General features: G+C 43.9%; 2 protein-coding genes across 2 annotated transcripts; both read left to right on the forward strand.

Annotated features, from left to right (window-relative positions):
• The first annotated feature begins 493 nt into the window (after positions 1 to 493).
• On the forward strand, positions 494 to 7,618 carry SRD5A3 (steroid 5 alpha-reductase 3). The gene is made up of 5 exons (XM_059470374.1): positions 494 to 1,092; positions 3,790 to 3,941; positions 4,325 to 4,519; positions 5,689 to 5,811; positions 6,258 to 7,618. The coding sequence occupies exons 1-5, from the start codon at positions 494 to 496 to the stop codon at positions 6,515 to 6,517; spliced, it is 1,329 nt and encodes a 442-aa protein (XP_059326357.1). The 3' UTR covers positions 6,518 to 7,618.
• Positions 7,619 to 8,683: 1,065 nt separating this feature from the next.
• On the forward strand, positions 8,684 to 18,552 carry TMEM165 (transmembrane protein 165). The gene is made up of 6 exons (XM_059471282.1): positions 8,684 to 8,900; positions 10,479 to 10,704; positions 13,125 to 13,300; positions 13,980 to 14,162; positions 16,278 to 16,383; positions 17,654 to 18,552. Exons 1-6 carry the CDS (start codon positions 8,736 to 8,738, stop codon positions 17,728 to 17,730), a joined length of 933 nt encoding a protein of 310 aa, XP_059327265.1. The 5' UTR covers positions 8,684 to 8,735; the 3' UTR covers positions 17,731 to 18,552.
• The last annotated feature ends 1,531 nt before the right edge of the window (positions 18,553 to 20,083 follow it).

Here is a 20,083-nt window from a genome sequence, read left to right on the forward strand (position 1 = left end):
GAAATTAACCCAGCACTCAAGGCGCAGCCTCACCAGTGCTGAGCACAGGGGGACAATCCCTGCCCTGCTCCTGCTGGCCACACTGTTGCTGACACAGGCCAGGGTGCCATTGGCCTGCTTGGCCACCTGGGCACAGCTGGCTCATGTTCAGCCCCTGTCACCAGCACCGCCAGGTCCTTTTCTGCTGGGCAGCTTTGCAGACACTCTTCCCCCAGCCTGTAGCACTGCAGGAGTCACTGTTGTTGTGACCCAGGTGCTGGACCCAACACTTGCCTTGTTGAACCTCACACTACTGTTCTTAGCCCATGGATCCAGCCTGTCCAGACCCCTCTGCAGAGCCTTCCTGCCCTCCAGCAAATCAACTCTATCACCCATTTGGCGTTATCCATGAATTTACTGGGGGTACACCCGACTCCCTCATACAGATCAACAATAATGATATTAAACAGCATTGTGCTCAATACCGAGCCTTGGGGGCACCCCTGTCAGCTGGATGCAGCACCATACACCATCACTCTCTGGGCCCGGGCCCGCCCACCCAGCCAGTACCAGCGAAGGGTACAGCTGTCCAAGCCGCGGGCTGCCAGCTTTTCCAGCAGACTACGGCGGGGAACGCCGTCCAAGGCTGTCAGACAACACGGCCCGGCGCTGCTCTGGGCGCGGGGGCAGGCACAGCGGGCAGTGCCCATGCTCCGCAGCGCCGCTCGGGCTCCGGGGACCCCGCTTTTCCCGAGAACGGGAAGCGGAAGGGACAGCGCCGCCGGCGGGGCGGGGCGGGGCGGAGCGGGGCGGAACGGGCCGGGGCAGGGGCAGGGGCAGGGACAGGGGCAGGGCCGGGGCGGAGCGGAGCGGGTCCGGGGCGATGCTGGCGGCGCTGGCCGCCACCTGGTCCCTGCTGGCCGCCGCCTGGTCCCTGCTGGCCGCCGCCTTCCTGGCGGCGCTGCTGCTGCTCCGGCGGGCCCCGGCGCCGCGGCCCGGCCGCGCTGGCCTGGTGATCGCCGGCCTCTTCCAGGACCTCATTCGATACGGGAAGACGAAGCGCGGGTGCGGGCAGCTCCCGGGCTGGCTGCAGCTCCTGCAGGTGCCCAAGAGGTGAGGCCCGTCCTGCCGCCGTGGCGGCGCGCAGCGATGGCCGCGTCTCGGGTACCGGGTGTGTATCTCGGGTACCGGCTCCGTGTCTGGGGTACCGGGTCCGGGTCTGGGGTACTGCAGCCGGAGGTCGCGGCAGTGAGCAAGCAGCACACGCCGAGAGCACGGCGGGGTTTGATAGAGTTGGGCTCAGCTTTGTTGCGAAGCGTTACTCTGGTTCTGCAGATGGGGAACCGAGGAGCATAGAGACTGCGAGCGGTCATACAGAATCCGTGTGCTCCACATCGGAACAAAAACCGAATCCCTTGAATCCCAGTCGCATGCCAGGTCTCCAAAACAAATCTCCCTGCAAGACTCAGGTCAAGCACCTGGGAACGTGAAATCCTGAGTAATTGTGACTCTACAAATACGCTGCAGGTTGATTGTCTTACACCAGTTTGCAGTCATTGCCTTCTCCCTTCAATGTGGCCAATACCAGCATGGCAGCACAACTATCTAGAGCTTGCATGAACAGTCTCTGATAAGGCAAAAGAACCACTGCATTATCCAAACCCACCTTAACAGATGTTTGATGAAATGAAATTAAGTATATGTATATGTTTAGATGTGTAATTAAATGAATTAAATTAAATAGATATTTAGTGAAATCATGGAAGGAGGCAGTCACCCCTCCACCACCCTTTACAGCTTTTTATATGGTTTTATATGTTATGGGATTTCTTATTTTTTAATCAGCTGAGATTCATGACTAGAACTAGTCTTTGACTTGAACGTAGGCCAGACAGGATCTTGCAAGGCCAGCAGGACAGGACTGAGAGGCTACTTAGCCTGAAGATCTGATCTCCCCTATTGTAACAATCTCTGACACATTTTGTATACAAAGCTTTCAAATGAAAAGGTAAAAAAAGTTTGTGACCCAGCAAGTTATTCATGGAAAGGTTGTAATCTCAGTTATCAGGCTTCATGACACAGAATATACCCAGAGATGTGTTTAAAATGTGCAGTACCCTGAGTGAAAATAAGGATTCATAAAGACTTTGTCCTAATCACTATGTACTGCAGCTTCTTGTCTGAGTTGACCTTTCTCCAACAGAAGTTTCCCAACACCCCTGCTTAGGGAGATTGGTGTCTGAAGAATGTGCTTTTTCGGGGAATTGTCCTCAAGGTCTCAATATGTGCAAAGCAATTCTGTTAGTTAATCATAATAATGACAGTGAATCCCTAACACTTCTACCCAAAGGAATAGAGAATATCTTGAAGGTAGCCATCGAGGTGTTTTCTATTCTTTTCAACTGTGTCTTGTTTCCAGACAAGCATTGTGTTTTCACTAGCCTGGGCTTGTTTTTAACTTTGCCATTCTGTCTTGTAAAAGGTTGTGTTGCATTTCAGGTTGGTTTGGCAAATAGTGAAAATTCCTCTCGTTGAGGAGGGATGGCACATGTACTTGCTGCAGTGCTGGTTTGATGTGTAGGTCAGATACACCCCCACTGTAATTGGGATTGCTGAAAGCTCGAAGGGTGTGTCTCTTTTAAGTTGCCAGGGCTTGTTTGTGTGCTGGTGGCAAAAATCAATGTGTGGTGAAAGTTTCCTGGCAAGTGACAAGAAAGGCAGCTGCCAATGGACAAGGTGCTCTGGAGCACGCAGGGATGCTCACTAGTGCTGTGATTCTGACTTGATCTCTTTTGTGCTCTTGAGAGATACCTGAGCTGCTCTGGGGAGGGTCACTGGTTTCTCTAAGCAGGGGTGTTGTAGCCCTTCACTGCCCCAAGAGAAGAGTTTGTATGTTCAACAGAAATATGGTCTTCACTTGACTACACAGGTACAGCCTAGTTTTGTACCTGTAGATACATTGTCAAGTCAAGGCCATCAGCGTCTTCCCATGGGACTTATTTTATCTCTTTGCAGATGTTTCCAGAAGTCTTGATTTTTCTTCACTGCCAGAAGGACTTCTAATTTTAAAAGCAAAAGGAAATACTGGATCACCTAGTTTGAGCTGGATATTGTAAAGAGCTGTAGGCTGTTATCTCAGCCCAGTTACCTGCCTTGACTGTCATGTCTTGTAATGCACAATATGCTTTTATACGTGCATTACGGGGTTGGGAGATTCTTTGTTTTCTTAAAAAAACAAATGTGTGGTCTTGCCTTGTAATCACCCAGCAGTGTTGATGGTCACTGCTTTTTTTCTATATGATTGTTGCAGACCTTGAATTTGCAGAAGGACAAGATGTTTTAATGTAGAGCAGGGTAATTACTTCTGGGTTTCTTTGATGAATTTTAACATGTCATGTAATGCACCCCCTGGAACTGAGAAAAGTGGGAGTGCTGTGAGGTGCAGCATTTTGGAAATAAGCAGAAAACTAATCTGAATGTGCTTTGAGTGGTGTAAATTATAAAGAAAATGTACATCACGGTCAGTTGTAAACCTTGAGGAGTACTTTTGCAATGTGTGGATTACACTGTCTCCTCTTTAGTGCAGCTGTGGTTAGTAAGGTAAGCTAAGTTAGGATATTCCAGGCAGCATTTTACTGGGTTAAAATGTGGTTATTCCTGCTTGATACCACTGAAGTCCTGAGTTTTCTACTTGGACATTTGATGTGGGCACCAAAATGGAATGTACTCCCCATCAGACAAGCATGTCCTGCAGCTACATTTCCAAGGAATTATGAGAACATTAATGAAAACCCTTTTTTGTTCCCACAGGTGGTTTACTCACTTTTATGTGGTTTCTGTGCTCTGGAATGGTTTCCTGCTGATCTCTCTTTTCCGAGCTGAGTTCCTTGGAGAGTCACTCCCATCATGGATTCAGGACATGCACCATGCTCTTGGCAGAGATTCTCAGAGCAAAGACACAGGTAAGAAATTATAATGTAGCCATATAAATAAAAAAACTTGGATACTGAATTTGTATCCAAGTACTACTTCATTGGTTGCTTTTCAGCTATGCTCCAAATTACTTTCCTGGTACACCAAGTGCCTTTGTCATTATTGAAGATAGAAATATTTATGGATATGTTGGCTTTCAGCAGTCCTTTTAACAGAAAACGCCATTAGCACCTCCTGGAAGAAATCTTGCTCTGATCAGCAGTGCCTCACCTGTACAAATATTTTTCCCAGTTAATTTAAAATGAGGGTAAAATTCTGCTGTGGGAAGAGGGAACATCAGTCTTTTTTAAGCACTGTCAGGGTTAAATTGTTCCTGTCTGTTTCAAAGTTGCTGGTTTTTGTCTGTAAGCAGATAGTGAGCACTTCTCTGCGCTCCTGGTTCTCTTGCTCCTTTGGCTGCATAGCTGTCGAAGGCTTGCAGAATGCCTCTGGACCAGCGTGTTTTCCAGTGGTGTCATTCATATTGTGCAGTACTGCTTTGGACTTGGTTACTACATTGCTGTTGGCTCAACTGTGCTGTGTCAAGTGCCTACTAATGTCAGGAATGGTGAGTACCTGCTTAGTTATCATCAAAGATGCAGTTTTGCTCTCATTTGTTTCCATTGTGGCAAATGGTTTCATAGAGAGCTGCTTGTTTGAGAAGTGTGTTAACTGATGAGACATAAAAGTACTTCCTGGCATAGTTCAAAGTAATTACGTTTCAGTATATCATACAATCAGCCAGCATTATGCACAAACACAGGCAGGGACACACTTTCATGGTTAATTGCTGAAAGGATATAGATTGTACGCTTTGTGAAGGATAGTAATAGGTACCAGTTCTCAAATGCCAGTACATAACTTCAGTGCTCAAACTAAAGAGGAGTTTTTTTTGTTATAATCTTTCCTGCAAACTGAGTCTGCAAAGCTGTCTTGGTCACCTCCTTTTTTTTCCATGGAGAACTTGCCACTGCTCTGCCTTGACTCAGGCAATGTCTTCTTTCCCTTGGTACTGCAATGTTTCCATTAATACATGAGAAATTTGTATTATATGACTTGTTTCTGCCAACACATTCCATTGGGTCTCACAACCGAGCTGCTAAATCCCCTGCACAGACGAACCATCAGCTGGCTGTAGCACTCCTCCTGTGATTAATTTTTGTGAGGCAGTCATTGCCAAGTTTGGTGAAGTTTTTAAGCACTTTGAACCACGTTGGGCAGAGGGTGGTGGGTACATGTGCGTGTATCTATGTGTGTCACTGTGAGGGAGACAACTGTGTGCTTGCATGTTGACCTGAGCCATGACAACATGTTTAATTAGGATAATAATCGTTACAAACAGTGTTGAATATTGAGGTCTTAGGCTACCAATTATGTGTCGTTTCACATCACACTGTATTTCAAGCTGCTGGATTAATAACTAGGTATTTTATTAGAGAGCAGTCAAGGGAAGTGACCTACTACCTGGGCACTCAAATGATACAGGGTTTCAAAGCCTCTTTCAAGGAATTAGAGGCTCACTACTAGAATTTTGTAAGACAGTAACATTTGAGAAAATGTTATATAGTGTTTTGAGATGTTATATATGTTATATATATATATATTGTTTGAGATATTATATATGTTATATGTGTTATAACACTATATGTTTTAAACACTATATGTTATATAGTGTTTTGAGATGATGCTTGGGAAGTTACTTCATGGCCATATATTAATAAAACATGTTTCATTCAGGAAAAAAGCTTTCTGTGCAGATCTGCTGGTATCACATCATAGGAGTTATGGTGTACATTTGGGCCTCTCTTCACCAACACAGATGCCTTGCAATTCTAGCTAATCTTAGAAAAAGCAGATCAGGTAAGATGTTTCATTTCTGTCAAATATTTACTTAGGGGTTTTTTTTCTGGTTGTTTCAGTAGGCTTCCGTATCTTCTAATACCTTAAAAACAAGTGTTTCTCAGTTCCTGTAGTATGTAGAATAAATGAGGCTGTTTGGATGGCTGAAGTGGGGGGAGAGGGTGTGGTATGTCTGTATATATAGTTCTGAAAAACGTAAAATGAAGCTAACAACTTAAGGATAGATGTGGTTTCCATACTCTGTTTGCACAGCCAGAGGTGGCATCTTGTTTCATTTAGTGCAAAGCTGTCAGATCAGATGGAGGTGGATGATGATGAATAATCAGCACATTGTTCCATAATTGTGAGAAGATTATGATGAAGAATAAGTATATTGTTCTGTAATTGTGAGAAGAAGAGTTTGTTTAATGCATCTTCCCAGTTAATTTCATTCTGTTTGCTTGCAGGAAAGGTTGTAAGTCTGAGCCACAGTGTACCTTTTGGAGACTGGTTTGAGAGCATCTCTTGCCCTCATTATTTTGCAGAGCTCCTCATATATGTTTCTATGGCCATCACACTTGGAATGCACAATGTGACATGGTGGTGTGTAGTGATGTATGTTCTTTTTAACCAGGCACTGGCTGCTATTTTGTGTCATGAGTTTTATCAGAAAAACTTCAGCTCATACCCAAAGGAACGAAAAGCATTTATACCGCTTGTTTTTTAGATAATTTTTTCTAAAGTATTTTCATGCAAACTGGGAATATAAGAGATTAATGGCTTATTAAAACCAAGGTAAAGTCACACACTTTCTCTAATTCTACCTCAAAAGCCCATAATTTTAATGATAATCTCATCCAAGTGACCAATTTCTGAAGAAATGTAAGGTCTCTGCATATCATGCAAGCTAAAAAAGGTTTACTAAAGACCTTAATTCAAAGTGGAGAGATGCTAATTGTGTCTTTTCTCTTTTATAGTTATATCTATCTTATGCATAAAACACTTGCTGTTGTGCAGCAAGTCCAAATTCATATTTGTGAAAACTGTTGAAAGGAGGGAATCATTTGAACTACTGTATTTTAAGTCTTGACTAATATTTAAGCATATTTCTTTCCAAGTCTCTTTTCTTTGAATCACTTCAGAGGGAGTCAAATTGTGTATCTTTCTGTGCTTCCCTGGTGACAGTGAAAACCAGCCACTGCTTTACAACTGGAAGCACAAAAAGCAATGGAGAAAGCTGTGGTGGAGGAGTGACTCATGCTCAGCAGTGGAGATAAACAGACCCATTTGCTGCATTATGTCTTCTGCACCAAAGTGGTTTTGTTCATTGATGAAGACTGCTTTGTCCCTAAACTGGGAAAATAGTGGAAGGTCCTCTGACTAAAAAGACAGTAGAAGAAAAATTGCAGAAAATTAATGTTCTTTGTTGTGGTTCTGTTGTCTTTATAGTGGGTTTTTGGGATCCCTTGTGTGTTAGGGGGGACCGCTGTGCAGGATGACCATAACCACAACTACACTGGTTTCTAAACAGATATAATGAACTGCCAGGACAGAGCAGACACAGAAGACAGTACCTAACAAACATTACAAAGAAATTCTTTACTGGGGAGATAATGTAACTTAGCACAGGGACTTCTTTTGCACTTAACTATTGAATATTTTGATCCTTCTTATGACACTGGTGTGAATGATCCCTTTGTGTGATGAACTGATATGGGTGCTGGTGTTTCAGCATGTTGTCTACTTACATGCACACATTATTTTGTACATAAGAAGTATTTTTATACAATGAAGTATATCTTATCAATTAAAAGTTTATTATACTGTTTCTATTTTGAATGGTTTTTCAAAATTGAGCTTATGAATTTGAAAAACATAAGCAATCGCTTTATTGCTCCTCAGGAAGCACATTCCTGTCCTTGCTCTGTGGAGAGCATTGGGGCACACAGCTAACCTGGGAGAGCATCACCTGGAGTGCTGTGTTGAGTTCTGGGCTCCTCAGTTCAGGAGAGACATGGAGTTCCTGGAGCAGGTCCAGCAAGGGCAACAGAGATGGTTATGGGATTGGAGCATCTCTCTTACACAAGGAAAGGTGGAGGAAGCTGGGCCTGTTCATCCTCAAGAAGAGACTGAGAGGGGAACTCATCAATGTCTGCAAGTATCTAGAGGTGGGCGTGGTGCCAAGAGGATGGATTCAGGCTCCCCTTGGTGGTGCCAACCAACGAGACAAGAGGCAATGGGCAGAAACTGATACACATGCAGTTCCACCTGAATATGAGGAGGACCTTCTTTTCTGTGTAGGTGACTGAGCACTGGAACAGATTTCCTAGAGAGGCTGTGGAGTCTCCCCCAGGACACAGCCCTGGGCCATGTACTCCGGGCTGGCCGTGCCTGAGCAGGGGCTCGGATGGGATGGCCATGCCTGAGCAGGGAGCAGGGGCTCGGATGGGATGGCCGCTGTTGTCGCTGCCAGCCCGACCCGCTCTGTGATTCCGCGCTCGGGCCCTGCTGGGCTCACGCATACACGAAGCGCTGCTGCGCACTTGGCCAACAACGAAACCGAGACGTGTCCGGGCCGTTCCTATGCGGATTTTTCTGCCGCCTCACGCAGCCGCTGCCCGTCTCTGCCGCTGCGCCCTTTCCCTGCCCGCAGGCAATCCCGAAGGGGGAAGGGACACGCTTGGACTCGCCCGTTCCGCGGGAACGCAGCGCAGCCACCTTTGCCCGTCGCTTCGCCACGCCGGGAGCCGAAGGAGGGAGGGGGTGCCGACCCTCGCCCGGTCATCCCGGCACACGGCGGCGGGCCCGGCAGCGCGGCGGGGCGGGCCGTCCGTGCGCGGCAGGAAGCGGGCGCGGGCGGGGCGGCGGCGGGGCCGCGGCGCGGGCGGTGACGCGACGCCCTCAACCGGGGCTCGCGCCGCCCCCCAGCTCCGCGCTCGGCCGCCATGGGGTCCCCGCCGCCGCTCCCGCGGGCCGCCGCGCTGCTGCTGGCGGCCGCGCTGCTGCTGGCGGCCCCGGCCCGGCTCCGCGCCACTCCTGAGGAAGAGCCCGGCAGGAAGAAGGAGCCGCCGCCACCGCCGGCGGCGCAGGGAGCGGAGCCGCGGGCTGAGGTGAGGCGGGGACGGGCCGCGCCGGCTGCCCGCGCTGTGCCCCCCGCGGCAGCGCTCGGCCGGCGCCGCGCTGCGCTTCCGGGGGCCGTCGGGCTCCGAAATTCCCCGCTTTTAGCAGAAAAAGAGGAGGGCTGCAGGGCCACCGCATCCTCCCCTTTTTCTGCTAAAAGAGGGACATCTGTGTCCGACATGGGAAAGGGGTCAGTGCTCCCTTGCCCCCGCAGAAGCAGCTGAAAGCAGGCTTTGTTGCTGCTCCAAAGCTGCTGGGTTTTTTCTCTCAACAATTAATATAAATTCCTTCTCGTTAAAACTTATTCAGCAGTGTTCTCGGTGAGGGGATTCTGGTTCCACTGATCACACAGAGGGATGGAAAAATTCCTGGCGTGTGGCTTGGTGTTGCACATGGAGCACGCCTGGTGTCACATACACAAACCAGAAAACACAGAGTGCTGCAAAAGGTGAAGGAACTCGGGGAAGTCACAGCGTGTCACACAGAGCGTGGGAGCTAAATATCAACACCAGGAAACTTGGAGCACTGCTGGCAGCAAGTGGAATGCTGGGAAGCCGTCATGTCAGAGCAGGCTGCGGGCTGTCTCTGCTGGTGGATGTGCTGGAACAAGCTTTCTCAGCCATCCCTGGTCAGGGATGTGAACATGGAGATCTTAGGCCTTGTGTTTGATCACAGATACCTTACTGTGTGTAGAATAAACACTTCGGCGAGTGAGTGGGAACTGGAGTGTGCTGGTCTGGTTTCACCACTGGAGAGTCTTAAAGTTAGTTTTCAGCAAACACAGAGCAAGTGCAGAAGAAGCTGATGGAAACTGGTATAAAATTTGGCTTGGGCTCAATCAGTAAAAGTGTATGCTAGGTAATGGGAATAAATTCTTTCATGTGAGATGGGTTAGGCACTGGTACTGGGTGCCCCATCCTTGGAAGTGTTCAAGGCCTGGGTGGATGGAGTTCTGAGCAATCTGGTCTAGTGAAAAATGTTGCTGCCCATTGCAGGGGTATTAAAACCAGATGATTGCTAAGGTTCCGTCCAACCCAACCCATTCTATGAATCTATGAAATTTTAATGCGTCTGAGATGCAGAGATTTTGCAAGGGAAGGAAATTATCCTGACCATTTTTGAATGGGCTTCTTTTTTTCCTAAGGTATCATAGTCACCCAGTTTTATTTTGAAGCACTTACTAATATTTCTATCAGAAAGCTGTTCGTGGTTGAGGTCATAAAATGGGTAGGGATTTTCAAGACAGCAATACTGCACCTGAGCTGACCATGTTTTGTTGTAATGGTGGTTCTCATGTTCCGGTAATAGCATGCACAGTGCAGTAATGTTTTAATAATCAGCAGGATCTTCTTGCCAAGTGCCTAACTGGCAATTTGAGGTGGGTGGCAGCCAGGAACTAGTTAATGGTCATTAATGAACATGAGAGGTGTATCTGCTTAAAATGTCACTCTGCACAGGGTGCTGTGACAGGAGAAGTACAAGGCTTTGTATTTCTGTGTACCAAGCACTCAAGCCTAATTGACGAGTGTTTAGGATTTGTTTTGTCTTTCTCTCCCCCCTTCTTACAGAAAGGCTCCTCGCTGGTTGCTCCAGTCCACATTGTCAGTGAAGAGTCAGCTGACAAGACCAACCTGGGCTTTATTCATGCCTTCGTGGCTGCTATCTCGGTCATCATCGTGTCGGAGCTGGGGGACAAGACCTTCTTCATCGCGGCCATCATGGCCATGCGCTACAACCGCCTGACCGTGCTGGCCGGTGCCATGCTTGCCCTGGGACTCATGACGTGTTTGTCAGGTCAGCACGCTGCTCCTTCTGCTTTATCTCTTAAGGAAGTGATGGGTATGTGTTTATCCAAAAACCTTAAGTGGAATGCAGATAGTACATACACACAGTTTTCTGTTTGGAGGACAGTGTGAAGCTTTTCATGTGGAGCGTGGCAACTCAGATGGAGTATTTAGGCTCTTCCCTCTAATAAAGTCTTTGTGTTCCCTAGGCTTCAGCTGGTGTTTAAGGAAGGGGAATGAGATTGAGAGCCTAAGCACTTCCTTTGATTTTTGGACTGGGTTTTTTTGGGGGTTTTTTTGTTTGTTTGTTTTTGGTTTTTTTGGGGTTTTTTGGGTTTTTTTTGGTTTTTTTTTTTTTTGCTCCTGTTAAATTAGTGTGCCTAAAGGGAATGTGGGAGTGGCTTGAGTTTTTCCTCCTAAGGCAAAAGATTCTTTATATGATGACACATTTTCCTCATCTGACTTATATTCCTGCACACAGAGCTGTTTGGATGTGTGCTGGGAGCTGTGTACGTGGAATATGGAGGGGCAGGAGTGGAAAGTAAGGTGTCAGGGGGCACTTGAGGAACCTGTAGCCATGGGCACTCAGGTAGCTGTGTTTGTAAAATGGAGCAGCTTCAGGTAGACCAGGTGCAGCACAGAGTTTGTCTGTGTGCCCATTTCTAACCATGCCCATTTCAGAAATCCTTGAAATAGTGATGATTGGTTTCTACACGCTGGAGACAGCCAGTTCTCTGGCACAGGCTGCTTGGCAAGTGTTTCTGTGAATGGTTTTTGGGTGTGTAGCTGTTGCTGTGTACACACACTGCTGCAACTGTTGCAGCTTTAGTTAGAGCAGTTCCCACTTGCATTGTGTGTAATTTCTCCTGCCCATTATGGCTCTCTTTTTCTATACAAATTTCTTCAAATCTTTCTTAATGCTTTCTTATAAAAGCTCCCTTTTCTGCTTTTATCCCCCAGTTTAGAGGTTCCCAATTATTTATTCCCTTTTCAGAAAGGAATTTGTTTTGTTGTTTGGTTCTTCCTCCCCCACAACCTTTCCTTCTCCTATCTCTTGCCCTTGTTTTATGCAAACTGAGTTTGGAAATTCCTGAGTGGAGTTGCCCACCTTGCTTACATAAAGACATACTCACTTAAACTCTTTAAGTAATCTACTGGGGATATTTTTTCAAGCTGTGCTTGACAAAATAAACTGTCTTACAGTTCTGATTATTTCACTGTGTCTATGCTTATATATGTAAGAAATGCTAGGAAAAAGCCTTTTTGTCTAGCTTTCTTGCATTGTTTTACTGCAGTATTTTCAATCTTTTTAAAGAAGTTTAGTTTAACTCCTGGTTTATTTAACTTTGTAAATAGCACTGCTATTTATTTATGTATGTGCTGCGTTTATGAGTGATAAGGCTGATTAATTCTGGTCTCATTCTTACTTCTGGTAGTGGCAGTGCAGAATTATTTCTAGATCGTGTAATAACTTCTGATTGCATTTTTCAGCTAAAAAGGTGTGTACAGAAAAGCACACAAAGCAAATATGCTTCCTTTTATCTAATTGCTTGTGGAATAAAGTAGCAGAAACACTTGTGAGTGTATGGTCCAAACAACCTTGAATATAAGGCATGGACTTTTTATTTCTTCCTATTTATATAGGCCTTTTTCTGTCAAAAAATGCTACGTGGTGTTACTTTGTGAAAACTAAGTACTTTGTCCTGGATACACATTTCTTATTTAAGAACTAGTTTTGGCTTAGTTTAATCACCGTCAATACCTCTAAAAGACATGCTGTGAAGGTTGCTTTTCAGTCTGTAAGAGGGATCTGCCTTTGAAATAAAGAAAGATCAAAGTTGGTCACATTGTGTGTACGTGGGGAATATGAGGAACATATAGTAATGTGCACTTGGCAAAGGAAGACAGACATGGATTCACCCAGCTGGATAATTTGTAGATATGCCTGGTAGATTTACCTCATTGAAAATTTTACTCTGACTTTATCTGATAAATGAAATGATTGGAAAGAGATGCTATCCAACATGTAAATGGAATTACCTGGGATACACTATGACTAATCTAACACAATTACAGATGGTAGTTTAATGGTGTGTATGGAGAAAGACAGGACTTCCACAGACCTTGATGGGAAAGATAATGTTGTTTGGACTGGCTCTCAGGAACAGCAGTGCCTCAGCTTTGGCTGGAGTGCATTGGCTGTGTCTTAGTGGACTTCAGTCTCTGGCATAACCAGTAATGGTTGGAGTTTCTAGCATGTTATCTTCCAAAAGCTTAGAAAATTATACAGAACTAATAAAAGATGCAATATTTATTTATCAGTGGATATTTGGATTGCTGACTTTGCTAGCAAGCATTTCTTAGATGTGGGAAAAACAATTATGATGCTCATGTTTATTTTTTTTAATGACACATTTGTTTTCTTTTCAGTTTTGTTTGGCTATGCCACCACGGTTATTCCTCGTGTGTACACATACTATGTGTCAACAGCACTGTTTGCAATCTTTGGCATCCGAATGCTTCGGGAAGGCTTGAAAATGAGTCCAGATGAAGGTCAGGAAGAGCTGGAGGAAGTTCAAGCAGAAATTAAAAAAAAAGATGAGGAAGTAAGTAATTAAATTGCTGTTGGTGACAGTTGGTGGAAGAATTACAGCTGTGAAGCTGCAGAGCAGCACTGTCATGTTTGGGGTGTTCAGCTGTGTCTGTGACTGATAAACTGACACAGAAAATGTGTGGTAGATGGGATGGAAGTGGTTCCCTGAAGGCTTTTTCAGCAGGTGATTCCAGTCCTGTGGCAAGCCTGGCTTCTTAGGAGAGAAGGGACCTTCTGCTTAGTGTGGGTGTTTTTGATATGTTTTTAATGCATTGCTACCAGAGAGGACACCAGCAGCTTATTCTTATATCTACTTTTATTTCTTCTGATGGTCAGACACTTTATTTGTAAGCAATACAAGATTGACAATAATCAAAGGTTAGAGCTGATTGCAGCTATATATATGTATTTGTGTGTGTATATTTCCACTCATGTGGAGATGTACACATATACACAGTATGTGTATATATTATGTATACACATTATGTGTGAATGTATGCACAGTAGGTATATATATAGCTTTTTTTTGTAATGGTGACTATAACTATGTTGATAATGCAGCAGGGAGTGGCTAATAACATTCTAGAAACAAAATATCTAGCTTTATTGCTAAGCGTTTAATTTGGGTTGTTTGGATGACATTTTAAATTTTATGGTTATTTCTTGTTTTTTTTTTCCCTTGACCTCCACAGCTTCAGAGAACTAAACTGTTAAATGGGCCAGGAGATGTGGAATCCGGGCCAAGCACCACTATACCTCAGAAGAAATGGCTACACTTTATTTCACCAATCTTTGTTCAAGCTTTTACTTTAACATTTTTAGCAGAATGGGGCGATCGTTCCCAATTAACAACCATAGTCTTGGCTGCCAGAGAGGTGAGTGCTGCAGAGTCCCTGCCGTTCTTCTGCCTTCTTTGGGTTGTCCACAGAGGGATAAGAAACAAAATGCTCTTGCGGGAGATATCAGATTCACACCTGCTGCCTTGATGTGCCCCACATGCTTTGTGTCAAGACCTGACAGGAAATGCACTGAAGCTCTGTGTAGTCTTAAAATTACTGTTACATGATTGGGACTGCATTGGCATTTCTGGAAATAGCTGCTTTATGTCATGCAGCTGACATCATTTGGGGTTTGTTACACTGTTGGGAGATGTTACAGAAGAGATGTTTCTTTGCTCTTTGTGGTCATTCAATTTTAATTGGGTAACTTTAAAAATACTTCCATTCCATCAAGCTTTAAACTGTTAGAAAGATAACCTCCTCAGATACCTCTTGTTAAAATATGAGTTAATATGGTTAATATAGAAGGACAATAAACTCTAAACTGCTGGGCACTATGTAATGCTGTAAATTAAATTATATTAATTGTGGTGATTAGAGTGTATATAGCTGTATTACACTTAAAGGAAGATGAAGGCTTATAGTCAAGCTTTTAATAAACATAAGTAGCTTGCATATGCTCTTTCATGCATTGAGATAATTTACATTTTTTTCCCTAGGACTCATGCTTCTTTCAGGTGCACTTTGAGATGTTCCCTAGGGATAAATAGGGCTGTGTAATGAAGGAGGCTGTAACATGCAGGAACCTCTTGTCTCTGTTACAGTGTAGGGAAGATGTTTAGAGCTAACAGCAGGAGAGGATGATCTCATTGTTCTTGGAAAAAAAGGAAGCACTACAGCCTCTGCCCAATTTGCTAGGCAAGTTGCTTAAGCCCATCTTTTTACAGGGGATTGTTGCCTTCTGGTTTGCATTTCCTAAGTGTCTCCCCTTAGGAAGTGTCTGTCAGACTCCTTAGTCTGGTTTGTGAAGTGCTGAGCATTGTAGTTAAAACCTGTGGGCTGTACCTGTAGAATATGAAATGTTCATAAGAGTGCTACCAAACAAAAAAAGGATTGAAGGTATCTTGATCCTGGCTTTCAGAATCAGTGAATAATTATGATGGAATGGGGGGATGAGATCCACCTTCTGCCAGTGAGGGCTGTATAGGTGATTGCTGGCTGTAGGGGTATCCAGGGATTCTGGGTCCTACTCCTGGGGGCCTCTTTGTTCTGCTGGCCCAGCCCTGCTTCTTCCTGCCCTTCCTGGTGCTTTCCACCTGACTGCTTGGTGCTTGCCACCTTTTCTCACTGGCTTGTGGTTTTGGTTCTTTTGGGCTAGTGAGTGTTGTCTTCAAACCATAGAATTTCTTAGACAGTTTTGCTGTTTGTCTCTTTGAGATTTCGTGCATTCCTTAGGGGATGGCAGCAGCTTTTTTTTTTTCCTTTTGGAACTAGAAGTGTCACATAGAGATGAGCAGGGGACACATGCTGTCCTTAGTTGTGTAATTTCTAAGGGGATCTGAGAATCCTCTTTATGTACTGCGTTGTTCACACACTGAGGAGCTGCTGTTACTCAGTGATGTGAAAAGCTGTTGTTGACAGTAAATTATAAAATAATTTATTATCCTCTGGACTTCAGATCTTTCATGCTTATGCTTCCCCCTTTTGGGTGATGGAGCTGGGCAGAGTGTGGAGCACAACTGGGAGAAGCAGGGCAGAGAACTTGGAATGTTGTAGCTGCTGAAAGCTTTCATTTGCAGTTCAAGGACTTATTTTGCTCTTGCTTTATCGATAGGTGGGTGTTCTTCCAGCTGATGCATATTGTGTTTTTCAACAGCTGCCACTTTCCCTCTAGAGGTTGCTTGTTGGTTTAACTACAGCAGAGCCATTTTTGGATCTATGATTACCAACCTAAAGATGCTGCATGGCTGAAACATGCTGTATGCTCCTGTCTTAGGCTGAGTTTAAGTCTGTCTGTCTCACCAGCTGATGTTCACTATCACCAGTCTTTAAGACAGTGCTGAGCAGCAGAGCAGAGGAATCACTAGACAGTATCCTCCATGCCTGGCAGTTTGCAACCAGGGAATCAAAGCACTGCTCTGAGGTTGTTGTAGGACTAGTGGGTTTTCAACAGTGATTATTTATCCCTTTGTGCTTTTTTTTCCCCCTTAGGATCCCTATGGTGTGGCAGTAGGAGGAACAGTGGGACATTGCCTATGCACTGGTTTAGCAGTTATTGGAGGGAGAATGATAGCACAAAAAATTTCTGTTAGGACTGGTAAGTGAAAACTCACTCTAACAAAAAAAAATGTAATGCTGGTAATGTTTGTGGGGTAAAGAGCTGCATGCTTGGGAACAGTGTTTCTTGAAACTTTAGGAAAAACCATGAAAACTAGTGGTTTCTTTTGGGTTATTTGGGGATTTTTTTTGAGTCTTACATCCCACCTCATTTTACTTCACTATTGGCTACTTCTTTTAGGAGACCAGAGGAAGGAAATGTACTATTTTAAATGGTCAGTATTTATTGTTTGACAGTGGATAATAGAAATTCTTTTGCAGTTCTGAGTCTAGACCATCAGGTGAGCAAGAAAACTGCATCCTAATGACTTACACCAACCATTTAAAAGCCATAAAAACTCCTCTGTGTGGCATAAATGGGTTTTATCATACCTGCTAATTGCAACAGGCAGGACCAGTAAGGTTACATTGGGTTGTATATTTTTCCTTAACTTAGGCTGCAACTTGCTTCCACTGTCAGTGCTATGATGTGGTGAGATTTCTTGCTCCCAAAAATAATCCTGTGAAGCTGTTTCCTATATGTGTTCATTCAGAATGTTTGTTCTGTAGTTGCAAGGTGGTAAAAAACCAGCTTCAGTGCTAAAAGTGAAACATGCATGCTGTTGTGTTTGTTTGCCAAGGAAATTGGTGACAAAATGCTAATCTAACAGTGGTTTCATATGCTCCAAGCACAGTGTGGATCTTGAGCCACAGAAATAGCCTTAGATTAAACCAAAGATCCTTCTAGGACATATTAGTTTGTTTGAAGAGTTGGGGAATATATGCAGTGGTGCTTTCCCAGAATTCTGTCCAAGCCTCTAGCAGATTGTGGCCATTGCAAGCAGTTAATGTTTTTTATACTTTTTCTTTCAATACAGGTGCCTAAAATGTGTTTAAAAATGCTAAATATAAGTCAGTCACAATTGATGGCTTGCTCTGGCCATTAATGAGGATATCCTGTCCTATTTTCTGCCATACAGCCAAATATTCAACAGCAGGTGCTAACCTAGTTTTATACTGGCTCAAGTAAGAGTAAAACAAGGTTTCCTTATGTGGGCCAGAATATATCCTTGGAGATGCAGTTAGGCAGTGGGTTGGCATATGGGCATCCCAATACTGAGCTAGAGACAACATCCACTGCTTGTAGCATGAATTTCTAAGTAAGGTTATTTAGGAATCAGACATTTTTTTAAAATAATGTCTGTAATGTCTCATGGAAGATAATTACTTTTTGACATCTAATTTCTTCTTGTTTTGTGTTTTCCTTTCAGTGACAATCATAGGAGGAATTGTCTTCTTAGCCTTTGCATTTTCTGCACTATTTATAAGTCCAGACTCTGGTTTTTAAAATTTTTCATTGCTGTAAAAGAACAAGGATTGGAAGCATCAAGCAGTTATTCTTGTGCATTTTTGTATATAATGTACAGAATTCTAGTTAAACAATGCTGAAGATGAGACACTGAACTTTTTATAGCAGATGATTAATGGGACTGATGCATTTATGGACAGCTTGTGCACTGGAGATCTGCTTATTGTCTGGTTTGTTTGTGCTGTGGTGCCTGCTCCCATGGTGGGATTTCAGTGGTTTTCTCACTTGCTGGACCTGGCTCAGCTGACTGCAAGGATCTACTCTCCAAAGCATTGAGAATTCCTCTTTTTTTCCTCTACACACAGCCACCTTTCCTGTTTTTTCAAGAGCTGATTCTTCAGGCCTCTTGAAGCAGACTGTGTTAAGGAGAAAACTGCTGGCTCCACCTCCAAAGATAGTGGGTGATTCCATGGTGCACCTGAGGCTGGATAATCTAAGCAACAAGAAACCTGAGAGCAGTTCCTACACCATCCAGTGGCTGAGCCAACCAACAGAGAATGTTATAAACTTAATTTAGAGAGAAAACTTCTTAATCAGGGATTTTTATCAGGAAATTGATGTGGGGTGATTAACAACCTACTGTGTTCAATATGCAATCTGGCTGGAGCTAGTATTATTTGACTTTTTTATTTTTTTTAATATTAAGGTATATAGAAAGTAATGAAGTGGTCCAACTTAACCATGTTCTATTCCCAGGACTGAGAAGTAATGGAATTCTTAGGTTTAGATGTATTCCTGATTTTTTCCTTTTAGGAATAGAAATGTAATCTGGAAGAATATTAATAAAACATAGTGTCCCAATGTGTTATTTTCAGTTTGGTTCTGATGGCTGCCATAATTCCTGCCACAAAGGTTTACCAGGTTTACTTCAGGTGAGGAAAGTTTACTAAATTTATTTTTGTTTCTGATAAATGCCAGCGTTAGGAAGGCTTTGAAAATGTTGAGCACATGCATTTCTACAACTGGATTGCAGAAATGCATGCTTATCTCTGCTCTCCAATGATGATTTGGATTCTGAGCCTTTATAACCCACTAAGATCTGCCTTACAGCAGTCTTGGAAGATAGTAGCCATGGTTTCTAATATTATAACCTGCCCTTTTGTGAAGCTGAAGTACGAATGGGGCATTATAGATTTGACCATTCCATTTGTAGATCAGAAACAGAACAGCCAGAAAACCCCTTAAGACCACAGCACTGCAATGCCAGGCACGCACAGTGGTATGAAAACAGGCTGCCATTTTGGGCTGCAGGTCTACATGTTCATGTCTTGGCCCAAACGAACTGTATGGTTTGGTGGTTTGGAGTTTTTTTGGGTTGTTTTAAGGTGTGTTGTTTGTTTGGCTTTTTTGTTTTCTTTTGAAGCAAACTTTGTAGCCAAAGCTGTAGCCTCTTCTTTCCCACAGTCTAAGGACCCACACTGAACATGATGACTTTCACCTCCTGTAGGGCGTGCATTTGTAGCAGAGGTCATGTTAAAACAAGGCAGGAACAGGGATCTGCCTTGGGAAGAGCCTAAACTTCTGTTTGTATTAACATAACTTCTTGTTATGTTAATCAGAAGTGGTGCCACTGGACGTTCATACAGATCCCTCTCAGGCAGGGTAACTGTGGTGCCACCTGATTTTTCTTTTTAAATGTAGTTGGGAAAAGACACAGGATTTTTTTTCTGAAAATCCAAAAAGCCAACCCAGTTCGCCATGTAGAAAAAAGCCAACCCCTGCTCTAATTGTAGAAGCTTCCCAAAGTTTATGTGTGCTGCTTAATGCTATTTTTTATATGAAAAGTTAGGATAACAGGATCAACAGAAGAAGGAAGCTCTTCAAGAGGTTGCATGTAGAGGTAAGCATTAATTTGCAGAACAAATCTCTGCAACATCCACATCTGTATTTTACTATTATGACCTTACACAGATGCCAAGTACTGCTTTTGCCCAGTCATAGCAATGTATTTGGCTGCTCTCAAAGACCAGCTAGGCAGGTTAGTTTGAATAGTGCTGTTAGAGCAGCTTTTTGATTTTTATTTTTTTAAGCATGAACATTGACTTGTTGGAAGTCTAGCATGAAATTAGATAGCTTGTGAAATTTTAGTAAAAGCTTTGAAAGGTTCTTCAGTAGTTGCTACTAGTGACAGTGATTTAACATTGTCGAGTGCCTCTTGGAATTTTTCACAGTTTAAAGAATTGAGTTGGAACATAAGGAAAGACTGTTGAAGGTGATGGAGGGATCCAGTGACATATTCTTAGCAGTGCTGTGTCTGCTGTGCAGTTTCCAGCACAGACTTGGCCTTGTCCTCCACAGTGTCTCAAAGGACTTGCACCCTGGCCAGCTCTCA

This window comes from Ammospiza nelsoni, chromosome 4 (genome assembly GCF_027579445.1).
Source record: "Ammospiza nelsoni isolate bAmmNel1 chromosome 4, bAmmNel1.pri, whole genome shotgun sequence".
Classification (NCBI taxonomy): Eukaryota; Metazoa; Chordata; class Aves; order Passeriformes; family Passerellidae; genus Ammospiza; species Ammospiza nelsoni.

Excerpts from the sequence above, each read along its gene's own strand:
- TMEM165 (XM_059471282.1), top strand. The coding sequence starts at position 8,736 with ATGGGGTCCCCGCCGCCGCTCCCGCGGGCCGCCGCGCTGCTGCTGGCG. Across the intron at positions 13,301-13,979 it reads TTAAAAAAAAAGATGAGGAA|CTTCAGAGAACTAAACTGTT; the intron begins GTAAGTAATTAA and ends TGACCTCCACAG. Across the intron at positions 14,163-16,277 it reads TAGTCTTGGCTGCCAGAGAG|GATCCCTATGGTGTGGCAGT; the intron begins GTGAGTGCTGCA and ends TTTCCCCCTTAG.
- SRD5A3 (XM_059470374.1), top strand. The coding sequence starts at position 494 with ATGCAGCACCATACACCATCACTCTCTGGGCCCGGGCCCGCCCACCCA. Across the intron at positions 4,520-5,688 it reads GCCTACTAATGTCAGGAATG|GAAAAAAGCTTTCTGTGCAG; the intron begins GTGAGTACCTGC and ends TGTTTCATTCAG. Across the intron at positions 5,812-6,257 it reads TCTTAGAAAAAGCAGATCAG|GAAAGGTTGTAAGTCTGAGC; the intron begins GTAAGATGTTTC and ends GTTTGCTTGCAG.